General features: G+C 34.9%; 1 protein-coding gene across 22 annotated transcripts in view; it reads left to right on the top strand.

The window, feature by feature from the left end:
- The window catches only part of SSBP2 (single stranded DNA binding protein 2), a 300,689-nt gene that overhangs the window by 205,439 nt on the left and 81,450 nt on the right, over positions 1–13,800 (top strand). For 16 of the 22 annotated variants that reach the window (XM_065873564.1, XM_065873579.1, XM_065873572.1 and 13 more), the window contains one exon: positions 4,765–4,854. The exons of 5 other annotated variants lie outside the window; for them this stretch is intronic. In XM_065873564.1, the coding sequence (XP_065729636.1) occupies positions 4,765–4,854 (90 nt within the window). The remainder of the gene's footprint in view (positions 1–4,764; positions 4,855–13,800) is intronic. One more of the 22 variants, XM_065873573.1, reaches the window with a different exon arrangement.

The raw sequence follows: 13,800 nt of genomic DNA, 5'->3' as shown, positions 1-13,800 counted from the left end.
CTTACTATGTCCTGCTACATCCTGCCTGGGACGTGAATCATCCCTTTGTCCAGCTTGACCCGCCCATTAGTCACTTAGCAGCTGTCTGGGTTATCAGATACAGTGTAGTGGTATCACAGTGCTTGTGTTCAAGTCACCCTTATTTTACTTAACAATGGCCCCAAAGCACAACAGTAGTGATGCAGGCAATTCAGATATGGCAAAGAGAAGCTGAAAAGGGCTTCCTTTAAGTGAAAGGTGAAAGTTCCCAACTTAATAAGGAAAGAAAAGCAATCGTATGCTGAGGTTGCTAAGATCTATGGTAAGAAGGAGTCTTCTATCCGTGAAATTGTGACAAAGGAAAAAGAAATCTGTGCTAGTTTTCACACCTCAGACTGCAAAAGTCATGCCCACAGTGCATGCTAAGCACTAGTTAAGGTAGGAAAGGCATTAAAATTTGTGGGTGGGAGACATGAACAGAAAACGTGTTCTGATTGACAGCATTGTGTTGGGCCAGAAAGCATATCGAGCCTCTACAGAGACTTCAGCAAGAGATCCTCTGAAACAAGTGACACCAAGCCATTTACTGCTAGTAAGGGATGGTTACACAGATGCAGGAATAGGTGTAGATCAGAAAATATAAAAATTACTAGAGAGGCTGCTGAAGAAGCTGCTGCCGCATTTCTGGCAGAGGTGAGGAAGTTGATTAAGGAGAGAGACCACATTCACATAACTTTTATCACAGTATATTGTTATAATCATTCTATTTTATTATTAGTTATTGTTAATCTCTTACTGTACCTAATTTATAAATTAAACTTTATCATAGTTATGTATGTATAGGAAAAAACAATATATATAGAGTTCAGTACTATTGCAGTTTCATGCATCCATTAGAGGTCTTGGAATCTATCTCCACAGATAAGGGAGTCTACTGTATGACCATTTTAAATGTTTCTCAAAAAATACTTATATCTGACTTAAAAATAGTGTAAGTGTGTTAATAGTAAAGACAAATAATTCTCTGCCTGGTCCCTTCCTACCTACTCTTACCTTTAATCCTCCTTCCAATTTCTAATAAGTATATCACTATTTTAGCTCCTCTATTATTACCTTCACAATTTTACATATACTTAAGGTATTTTTTCCTTTTCCACCAAATGTAGACTTTATATCTTGATTCCCCAGTGTATAGTTAGGCAGCTGGTTCTGTACCATCCTTAGTAACTAAAACTGTTAGTTATTTAATGTGTAGAATCTTGATAAACGCTAATTATGTTTTAATCAGTTGCATCTTAATTTTACTTTTAAGCAAAATTTTATTTTATGCCTATGGTTTTGAAACCTCCTTATAGAAGTATATACAACTTTTTTTTTCTACCAGAGGCCACTAGTGATAATAACTAAGGTCAAAATAAGAACTCTTCTAGCTTTTATTTCAGATTTTTATTTAAGAAGGAAAATATAAAATAACAGTATACATCTCTGTTCTTTAAATTCAGAAATAGGGAATTAGAGAATAAAAGTTATTATTAAAATTCAATTATATAATAGCATTTAAGAGAAGGGGCAAAATGGGAAATGGTGCTGGACATATATACAAGGGAAAATAAATAACACAGAGAGGAAGGGGCACAGATTGACTTGTGCCTTCTTATAGGTAGAAAGATATAAAAACAGAAAGTCCAAGAGAGGAGACTTAAACAAAGATAAATATATAGCAACATGAAGAAAGATTTCCTGGTGACTCTTTAAAGTTCATTTTAATATATCCCTGGAAAAGCAAATGTTCCATAATTTAGTTCATTTGAAAACACCAAATTTAATATATTGTATTTATAAAAAGCAGGTAAAAATTATATTAGTGATTTGGGAAAATATTTTAAAAGTAAAGTTTTCACTTCCAAAAAACCTTGAAATTCAAGTCACTTGACAAAGTAAATGATTTGAAAGAGCAGTTAGAAAATACATATGTGAAAGTATATGTTGAAAGCATACAAAGTAAACTAGTAAAAAGAAAAAATACTTTTAATGCTAATTAATATTTTTACATTGCTCCAAAGTCTTATGTATTCAGTTTAGTTAGAAGTATTTTACAGCCATATTATTTATATGTCTTTCTTTTTTACAAGAGAGAGAATATAAAAAGTCAACCCTAAATAATTGTGGATATATTATATATAAAGGATTTTCCATGGTATTCTAATGGGAATTCACACAAATCCAGCAAAACTAATGCTTTGCAGTAGTTCTTAGTATAATTAAATTATTTGCTCTCCTTTTTTAATTCAGTCACAAACCCCCAGAATAATATTATACATACTTTATGAGTTAGAGCGAGCAACAACTTTCTGTGGATCCTCAAGTCATGAGATAAATTTTTCTCATGAGTTGGAAGTAAACTTGAGACAAGTCTCAGAAATTCCAGCAATGAAACCCAGGAAATGTGGTACTTCTCCCATCTACATTAAGCTCTAATCCCCAAAACTTGATTCTTATTTAGCTTACAGTTTCAAAGCATGTATTATTTATTATTGCTACCGTATATAAATGAGCAAGTTAGGCAGTTTGAGAAATATATTCTTTTACAAAACTTAGAGTACCATTTAGTGTAACTCTTCAGTGTTTATTATCAGACTAGTATTTGTTATTGATCAACATGGTGTACCAAATGGTACTCTAAGCTTGAGTCCACACAGTACAATAAAGGAGGGAATTATCCCTTGTCAATAAATCCCAGAAGAATGGATGGATAATTTAGCTCAAAAATGTGATCCGCAAAGTGAAGTTTGGACGGCAGTGCTCTATACCAGTGCTTTGTATTGGGTAAATAAACTGGATAATTACTAGTATTCTGTTCACTTCAATTTGTGTCCTTAGGCCAAGCCTAGAAATTGCTATTACACCAGAAAACTAAAGCATCGTGCTCTATACTAGAAATTATGTAGCTATACTTGCCAGGCAACAAGAATTGCAGGAGAAACAGCATCTTTGAACAACACTAAGGAGGTGCAGCAATTCACTGAATTCTGCTTTGTTTTTGTAAACCGGCTCAACATTGTAGTATACATTTCTATAAAAGCACAGGTGACTGTGTTTTACAAACTTGTCTCTCTTTTTATGTAAGTCTTTTTTATTGCAAAAACAAGTTTCTGTTCTGCAATTAATTAGAACAATAGTGACATCCTATGTCTAGCTTTCAGTACTAAGAGCAACTTCCCCATTAAAATAATTGACTGTCAAAGGATGTAGATCAAGTCTTTCTTCCTAGATCTGCCTGTAACCATATATATTTAAACTAAAAGAAGATAAATGTTTGGTGGTAACTTTTTCTCTTACTCTAACGTTGTGTATTAAAATTTTATGCAAGTTTAATTAAAATGAAAAAGTTTGCCTCTCATTTTTTTAAAAACGTGAGTGTTGATATTATAACGCAAAATAGAGCTATCTGACAAATGGTAGGTATTCGATTAATGTACACTGAATGAAATTGCATGTTTTTGCTTAAAATGGGATGATAGATTGATGTTTCATCTTAATATCTAAGAAATATTATTTCTCCTTTTATACTTCTATGCTTTATCAGAAGTTTAGAATGTTGGCATTCATAGGTAACCAACATTTTAGATAACCACATTTAAATCTAGGTTTCCTCAGGAAATACTAAAATCATTGGCTTTCAGTGATAATAACTTCCACTACTATAGAATAAACATGTTTTAGTATTTTTATCAATTTATATATTGGGAAATACATGCTACAAATATACTGAGATATTATATCTTCTAATGGAATATTAATTCATGAATGAATAAACTGATCTACAAGTGAGAAAAGTACAACAAATACACTAGATCCAGGATTTGTTTTGAGTTCTTCTCATAACAGAACTGTTGAATTCATACTGATCTGTCTTCAGCATATTTCTGCTCCCTTCTTGGCTGTTCTTAGTATTTGTAATGTGTCTAACGAGATTGAGGGATGAAATCCATGGTTGTAAAATAGTTGTATGTATTACTGCTCTATGTAAGAGTTAAATCTAAAACCTTGACTTGACTACAAAGAGCCTATCCCAAAGTTTTTCATATTCCTATTTCATGAAGCCGTAGGATTCCATGAAATAATTTGCAAGTAAAGTAGACTTTGAATTTTTCAATCTGATTTTTTCATAATCTGTTTATCTGAGACTAATCTCTCCAAATCTAATTCCTTTCTCTTATTCAATCTCCTAATTACTTTTTCATCCTCACCACCCTGTTTTTTGCTATCAATTGTATTTTGGCTACCAATTATAGTATATCAGAAAGTGAATAATGTGCGTGTTGCCACCTATAGACAGAGAAGTAATTATACTTGTTTATGACAGAGGAAAGCATAATCTAAACAGAGTTCTTTTTTCCAACTCCTACAACCACCATTTTCAAACTTGTTACTTAAATATTTGTTGTTGATGTTGCCATTTCAGAAGGCTGTGCCTTAAAATAAAGCATTTACTTAAACTTCTATCACTTTATCATTTTATTTGCCTTTTATATTTTACTCAAATATACTATCTTATTAAAGTTCTGTGACTTCAAAAAGTTTAAAGAGACCTGTTTAAACCAAATAACTTAGTCATATCCTAAACTAACTGCTACATCTTAGTTTACCTCTGGAGTGGGGGAAATTACCAATATTTGTTCCCAGGAATGAAAAGCTTCCCTTCCTACAGTCTATTATCATCAGTCTTTTGTTCTGTGCCTTCTCTGTAATGATATAGGTTTGTTTCTCCTTTATTCTTTGCAGAGTGCTGCAGCAGCTCCCAGTCCAGTGCTAGGAAACATTCCCCCAGGAGATGGCATGCCAGTAGGTCCTGTACCACCAGGGTTCTTTCAGGTACTCAGAGAAACTCTGACTAGGAATGTTAAGGCATAGGAACTCCTGTTCGATTTTATTGAAATATATGAAGGAGAATGAGGCTATTTTAATCCTTAAGGTAAACATAATGCTGTGCAGCCAACTCTTGATTATTCAGAGACCGGTTATCTTGTATGTAGATTAGCCCTTCCTTCCAATATTTTCTTTATTGTCAAATTTTTATTCGTATATTTTACCATTTCACTGTGCAAGTAAGAAAGAAAGGTAGCTGAAATGCAAATTAGCTAAGCTAACTGTGGTGAAGATTTGGTGGGAGAAAAGGCTAATGGATGAGGTTTTGGAATGATATATGGATTTTAACTACCTAAGCTATCCATATCTCCACAGACTAAAGATAATCAAGATTTGGCTGTACTTTCACATTATGGCTAAGTCATAACCTATTCATTTATCAAAATTATCGGCTATAACAAAATATTTTGAGAATCATCTTTGTGGCTTTTAAACTGGAATTTTTATCAATATCATTATATAACATTTATAAAATCAGATTTTAAAATACTTATGTTAGTATTTTAAATTTGCAACAAGCGCATTTATTTTAGCAAAAGATGATAATGATTTTAGAATTACATCACTTTTCAATTTTATGGCATCCACTTTTTTTTTTTTTTTTTTTTTTGCGGTACGCGGGCCTCTCACTGCTGTGGCCTCTCCCGTTGCGGAGCACAGGCTCCGGACGCGCAGGCTCAGCGGCCATGGCTCACGGGCCTAGCCGCTCCGCGGCATGTGGGATCCTCCCGGACCGGGGTACGAACCCGTGTCCCCTGCATCGGCAGGCGGACCCTCAACCACTGCACCACCAGGGAAGCCCTATGGCATCCACATTTAAATCTGACAGTTTTTTAACCCAAAGCTACATAGATTCTGAAGTTTATTTTTTTTAACTCCATAGTTAATTTTATAACACCCTTTGAGAAAATTAGGAAGAATTTAGGAGTTAAGAACTGCAGTTGGAAGGCATTACAGGAATTAATGTTATATGCTATATTGTTAATGAATTACATCAGGTACTTATAAACTAATTTGTCACTTTAGTGTTTTATATTTTCAAAGTCCTTGATAATCATTTGTTAATTAATACATACCATCATTTCAGTGTAGATCAATGTACTTTATAAATGTGAAAATGGAGAAATAAAATTATAAGTAATTTTCCGCAGTACAGCAATTGAATAAAAAAAGTCATAATTAGAACCTAGTACTAAGTCTGAAATGTAAAGTCCTTTAGGATATGCTATTTGTCTGGCTACTGTATATTAATATTCAAAAGTCTTAGAGCTCACGTTCTGTCTTGAGGCCCCTTTCTTAAAATCTAGGAACATATTATAACTCTTGGTCATTAATTAAACAATCACTGTTTAAGATAATAATAATAGCTAACACTTAGTAACTGCTTACTGTATGCCATGCTTTGTTCTAAATATTTCATGTGTATAAACTCTTAATCCTCACAGTAACCTAGGGGTAAAGTAAGTATTATCATCATTACCATTGCACAGATGAAAAAACCAAAGCATGATAAGCAGTTTGCACAAAGTCAGAAAGTCACAGGACGGGGATTCAAGGCAAGGCTTTCTGAACTTCTGCCATTGACTTTACTTTTTAAAGTTCATAGTTGATCGTTACTCATAAAATATTTCTAGCTCATTTTATATTTTTTCCTCATGCTCTTATTTCTCTTACTAAGGATAGATTGGAGTTAGAGAGTAAATCAGAAGAGTTTATCTACTTACAAGAGCTAGCAGAAGCTCTCTAAGTGGCACTTTAAAAAAGAGGCAGTGGGTTGGGAAGGAAGCCAAATGCTTCCTAGGGTTAAGCAAAGATGTATAAACCTATACATTTTCATTTTTACATTTTGTAGAATGAACCATTCTTCCCTTACCTGCCTTCTGCCTGAGTCTTGATAAGAGTAGCTGAAACAGAATTAACTTCTGTTTTAATCCAATTAGATAAACACTTGACTACTACTAGATGCCAGGCACTGTGGTAGGCATATAAAAATGAGTGTGTATAATACGTACCTTCCTGAAGCTCACTGTCTAGCCAGCGAGTCATTATTAAAAATAAATAACTGTAATACAGCACGATATGGGCTGTAACAGAGTAAAGTTCTGTGTTGACCTAGAAGAGAGAGCTATAAAGTCTGCCTGAACTGGAGCTAAGAGTGGTTTGGAAAAAGTTTTCCAAGAAAACAACAAGCAGAGGAATGATATTCCAGAAAGTGGGAAAAGTATAAGCAAAAGTGTGGAAGCATCAGAATGACCTGTGCAGAGGCATTCAGGGTAATATGAATGGAAAGTAGAGGGGAGGGCAAGCAGGAATTCCTGGAAATGAAATTGGAAGATAAGCTGTAGCATCTTGAGAAGGGCCTTATATGCCATGTTAAGAACTTGAGTCTTTATTCAGTAGGCATGTAGGAACTGTCAGACATCTTTAAGAAGGGCAGTGACCTGAATTCAAACTATAGATTTAGGCTTTTTTAGGCACCTATGATATAGTTGTATACAAAATCCCTGCCATTAAAAAACTTACACTGTGGTGAATGAGAGAGAGAGAGAAGGCAATTAGAATTTAGAAAGAAAATGGCTATATTAAATGAGTAGTGCGTGTTTTTAGAGCACAGCAGAAGGCCACCAAACCCAATCTTGGGAGAGTCATTGTCAGAAAAATATTGTCAAAACTGTAAATAGGGCTTCCCTGGTGACGCAGTGGTTAAGAATCTGCCTGCCAATGCAGGGGACACGGGTTCGATCCCTGGTCCGGGAAGAACCCACGTGCCATGGAGCAATGAAGCCCGTGCGCCACAACTACTGAGCCTATGCTCCAGAGCCCACAAGCCACAACTACTGAGCCCACCAGCCACAACTGCTGAGCCCGCCATGCCACAACTGCTGAGCCTGCGCACCTAGAGCCTGTGCTCCTCAACAAGAGAAGCCACTGCAACGAGAATCCTGCGCAACGCAAGGAAGAGTAACCCTGGCTCGCTGCAACTAGAGGAAGCCCGTGCACAGCAGCGAAGATCCAATGCAGCCAAAAATAAATAAATAAAATAAATTTTTAAAAAAATAAAAAGAGAAAATAACAGGCATGAATTCCAATTGAGACTATGCTAATAACCAGAAAGTTGGGGTGGGGAAAAGTAAATAAAATCCAAATTGGCATCTAAAGATGAATTAGGCAAAGGAAGCAGAGAGATATGGAAAGAATATTCCAGGAAGAGGGAAAAAAATTTATGAAGACCCAGACAAGAAAGGAGAGAGACCAAATAATTCCCAAAAATCAGAGCTTAATTAGCTAAAGGGAGAATGGCTGGTGATGAGGCTCCAGAGTAACCTTGAGGAGCCTTGTAGGTTAGTTGAGTTTGAACTTGATCTTAAGGGCAGTAATAAGCTATTGAAGGACTTTAAGCAGGAAAGAGGCATGTTCATATTTGCGTTTATAGAAAAATCACTCCAGTTATAGGGTGTAGCGTGGATTGCAGAGGGACAGGTTTGAAAGTAGGGAGACTATTTAGGAGGCTATTACAGTAATCCAGGTGAGATTTGATGACAGGGACCACAAAATGAGGAGTAGGTTTGAGGTAGGACAGATGAAGAGGTTCCTGTGGGACCTCCAATTAGAGATATCCCTTAGGGTGATGAACATACAGGTTTGAAGCCTAAGACAGTGATCTAGGCTAGAGGTAAAAATTGCAGGATTGTCATCATATCAAGGACCTGAATCCACAGGTGTAGATCGATTGTCCAGGGGGAAAGTACAGAATGAGAGAGTAAAGGGGTATTACACCTGAACTCGAAAAACACTGACCCTTGAAAGAAGAGCAAAAACAACAGAACCCATTAAAAAGACTGGTGCAGACTGTCAGCTGGTTGGCTGTGACAGCAGCTCAAGAAAGAGACTCTGTGGACCTACTTAAGAACAGTGGCAGCAGGACTCGGGAGGAAGAAGCTATGCCTAGTATGTTTGATAGGCCTTAGTTGATTAACCAAGTTAGGGGTAGAAGGGAAAGAGTTGGAGGAATCAAGCATGACTCTGAGGTTCCTACTTAAGGCCCCTGGAAAATTTTCACGTCTTAATCTATGTTAGGAAAGATAGTGGGTAGAAAAAGTTTTAGATATGTTTGAGCATGATTAAATGGCATTCCTTTTTATCCAGGGTGACCATTCCAGCTAATCTTTTAAATACTTGTTTCCCCTATTCAGTAGGCTTAAGTATGGCCAGTCTCCCTAGAAATGCCTCTCAGAAATATTGGAAAGCTCAAGTCATCAAACGTTTGAAAAAGAAATAGTATGTTACCTTTGGTACCTATCATGATGAGATCAGGGTACTCAAGTGTTTCCTAAATATCAATATCGGTTTCCTATCCTTCATCATGATGCTGACCACAATGCTTGTTGTTAATGAAGAGCAGCTACCTTCTATAAATAGAAATAGCACCATGATAATCATAATTCAAGTCCAAACGCCAGTTTCTAATCCAGTCCCATAGAGACAGTGATGTCCAAGAATTATCCAGAGTATGAAAATAGTTTTGAATCCCCGTTCTTATTTGGGGATGGCTGGATGGGACTAGACCAGGAAAAGACTGAGCCTATTAGAATTTAATGAATAAAGGAAAGTAAAGCAAGAAGAATTTTAATTAACACATAAGGCTTCAACAGTTCTGAGCTCTACTCACTGTGTGATTCTACCATAAGAAGTACATTGAAAACATTCTCCTAAATAGACAAACATTCTCGTTTTATCCCTGTTTACACTGCAGAACAAGCCCCCTCTTTTCCATTATAAGTATAGACTTAAATATATTACCAAGTGGAATTATTACAAACTCTAAATTTGTGAATTCATAACAACTGCATTTGAATAATAGCAATTAACTCAAACTCCAAAATAAATAGTTACGATTAATACCCCATACATTTAATAAGTCCATCCTGGAAGACGGTCTCTAGATTAGCATCTGTCAACCATGTTGATATCCGTCACATCTATTTGTGACAGATACCAGCATGGTTCAGACTTAAACCTTGACCTTTTTAAACTGAAATGGGAGTGTTTCTGTTGTTGAGTAGGAGATCAAATTAAGTAAAATCAAGGGGAATAGTTGGACATGCAAAAGGAGGTGTCCGTTTAGTAAAATAAAGCCATTTGAAGTAAGACACATTTATTTACTTGGAGTCTTTTATCAAAGGAGTAATTTGTATAAGAAACCCTCTAAATTCTCAAAGTGACCTACCATGGAACTGGTGGATGACTTTAGAGCAACTTTCTTAAATTGAGGAGTGTTGCTACTGGGGTCAGTGGGAAGATAGTAGAAGTGGCCTTTGATCTAACTAGAGTCTGGCAATTTTGGTGGAAGAAAATACAGTACTGTGGTGTGGTGTGAATACACCTAATGGGTCCTCAGAACTAAGTCTATACTCTGACTCTCCTGTCCCTATGCTAGAGTATTATTCAAAAGTTTCATTGTATGCTAAGAAATTTGAATTATGCATTAAAAGCATCAACCTGCTGTATATTCATTCTCATAGCATTCTTACTAAAAGTTAGGCAAAATTTGATTCCTGTAGTTTTATTGCATAGGCAGCATTAACCCTTGAACCAATTAGATTTTCTTCACACTTATGTATAATAATCAAAATAGTTTAGTAAAATGCACTTATAAAACAAAGTTCTCATTCATTTGTGTTTCTTAAAAAAATAGACTATTAACTCTGTTGCTTTATAATTTTCTAGATTTGAGTAGTAAGAAATCTTCTCTTGTGAATTTAATATAACTTAAACTACGTTAAAGAAATGGGCATTTCTTGTTTCAACCAAAAAAATCTGAGGGGAGTAAAAAAAATACTTTATTTTTTCCTTCTTGCTGCTCTTTACCACAAGAAAACTTTTAAGAAAACCATATCTTGTTTTTATCACTCTAACCAAACACATCTATAACTTTTATATAAAAACACAATGTAATCTTTTTAATAGGTCTAATGTAGATATCTTTGCCTATATAACTAATGTGGGATATACTTGTAAATATTTAATTTTGAATTCTGTATAGCCTTTTGTTCATTTTTACCATGTATTATATTGTGTTTTGATTTTTATCTTAATACATTTGCTGTATTCTTAGTCACTGGATCTGTCTTCTTTACTGAGAACTGTTGAAAACTAATAATACATTGATGATGGATTGTAAATGTAAGGCTTTGACATGAATAAGATTATAAATACTTGTTGAAGATGAAGTATACCAAGTAATTTAGTTTCAGACTAGAGTGGCCGTCCATATTTTAAAATCCGAATTGATCAAAACTCTGATATGGTGGGAAATATGTTGCAGCAGTTTCCTAAGTCACATTCTTTCTACAGGCAGTATGTTAGCAATGGTAAAGCGGTTTTGCCATCTAGTGGTGGTTTGCCGATGTCTCTACTTGTTTGGGTATATTTTCCAAAGGTTCTATTTTTAGCAAGACTGCACTGTAGCAAGCTGACCTAATGCTTTGACATAGTAATAATGTAATAGGAACAACAACAAAAAAAAAATACAAAGAAATCTCCCCTTTTCTCCATGGTACACTTATTGACTAGAAAAACTCAATATAAATGACATTCATAAAGCACCAAAGACAAAAACAAAGCTCAGGGTAATATAATATTCTTGATGTTTTAAAAGAAAGAGAATCAAAAAGGAGAAAAACAATTATTTAATCTAACACTTGAAACTGAAAAGGAAAAAGACAAGAAGAAATGTTTTTACAAGCCCTGGTTAAATGTTTCTGGAGGTAGATGTTTATTTATTTTTGGACATAAGTCCTACATTTTGAAGATACCTTCATAACTAAGCATACTCCTCTTCCTATTCAGACTTTCACAAAACAACCTTTTATTATCAGTAGCACCTGTTTTACCCTATTATTTATAGATACAGTAGTTAAATAGTCTCCATTCCTTCTCAGTTTCCTTCTATTATTAATCTTTAAATTGTCTTCTCTCCCAATGGTATGCCTTTCCTCTTATCCCTCCTGATCATGTCTGTTTCAGAAGTTAGTATTAGGAAATACTCTAAGCCAGGAGAAACTCCCTTTTCTTCTCCCCAGAAGTTGTAGATACCATCTTTGACCTCAGATAACAAACCAAAAGATTAGTAAGTACATCATTTCTTAATTTGAATAAGTGGAATACTGAATATCTCAAGTTGAATTGACTTACTGAACTATAACATTTAACATTATTAATATATATAGTTTAAAATTCACACATTAAAAATAGTATTTCTCAGAATTAAATACACCAGGATTTGGAGAGTAGAGGTGGGGAAGGTTGCTTATTTGTCAAAGTTCAATAAATAAAACTGAAGTTTAATTTTCTTAAAAATGTAATTTTGAATCTTTAAAGAACAAAGATTCTGAATATTGAGAACAGAACAAGTCTTTCTCTAGTATAAAGATAAAAGCAGCCTAAAAAAATAAAGGTGCCTGACAGCTGCTGGCTTTGATAATGCTTTCCTGCAGTTGTGGTAATAGTTTTTCTGGCCTCAACTATTAGAACAAATTAAAACTGCTCAGCTTGAGTAACTAAGTAAGTTTTTTTTTTAAATCGCAGTTTCAAACAACTGAAGACCCTATAGCGGTGACTAGATGGACAACAAGCAAAGAAGAGGGTGTCAGGGGTTTAGACTCTTTACTTGGGTTTTTCAGTTAGAAGGGAATGAAATAGTTTCCTATTAGAAACCTTACTTTTGATGTTTATTTATCAAAATAGGTATTTATGAAAAAGTTAACTTGGCCATCCTAGACCAATATCTTATTTTTGAAAATTCTTCCCAGAATGCCTCTATTTTTATTATAGGTCCTTGGGAAACAAAAAAATGTATAGCAAATATCCAAAGGCAATTTATAACACAATCAGTTTTTTGTTTAACGTTGGTTACAGAAACAAAAACGGGCACCATTCTTTGGGGAATTAAAGGTAAGGAATGGATTATTAAATATAAATCAAATAGTAAATATATTGCAAATTTCCTATATAGGTTGGATAGATTTGCCTTAAGTATACATAAGGATACCTTCAGCTTTTTGAAAAATAGCTTATCAGACTTCCTTGGTGGTCCAGTGGTTAAGCACGGGTTCAATCCCTGGTAGGGGAACTGAGATCCCGCATGCCATGCCGTGCAACCAAAAAGAAAAAGAAAACACCATGAAAAAATATATATATATTAAAAAAATAAAAAATAGCTTATCACTAGGTCGTGTTCTGGAATAATTTATCTTCTATCTATATCAGAGGTCAACAAACTTTTTCTGTAAAAAGCCAGATAGTAAATATTTTAGGATTTGAAGGCTTTGAGGTCACGCTACTCAACTCTGTTGTTGTAGTATAAAGGCAGCCATAGACACTGTGTGCACTAAAGAGCATGGCTATTCCAGTAAAACATTATTTACAAAAACAAGTGGTGGACCACATTTAGCCATGAGCCATAATTTACCCACTCCTGTTCTTTATGAAGATGGTCACCACTAGATGGCCTGTAAGAAATCCAAAGGGTAAAGACCAAGAACAGTGTTTCTCCAAGTGTATTCTTGTACTATTGTCAAGAGTCCTGGGGGTCATCTGCCTCCCAGTATATCAGGATTCTTGGTGGTGGGGTAATGGCAATGGAAATCCTTTGGTTTTTGTTGTTTGTTTTTTATTTTTAACAGATGAGTCTTACAAGCTAAAATTTGAGAACCAATGGCTCAGATTGCTGATGACATTCAGCAACAAATATTTATGGCCCCCTCCCACCACCCTGTGCTAGAGTTACTACAGTAAACAAGCTAAAGAGAAATCCTTACCCACATCCAACATAGAGTCCACTATGGGAGACAGTCAGTAAACAAAATAAATAATTATTTTAAAATATATGAT

Source organism: Phocoena phocoena, chromosome 3, assembly GCF_963924675.1.
Source record: "Phocoena phocoena chromosome 3, mPhoPho1.1, whole genome shotgun sequence".
Classification (NCBI taxonomy): domain Eukaryota; kingdom Metazoa; phylum Chordata; class Mammalia; order Artiodactyla; family Phocoenidae; genus Phocoena; species Phocoena phocoena.
Note: the sequence above shows the minus strand (reverse complement) of the source record. Positions and strands in the feature narration are given on the sequence as shown.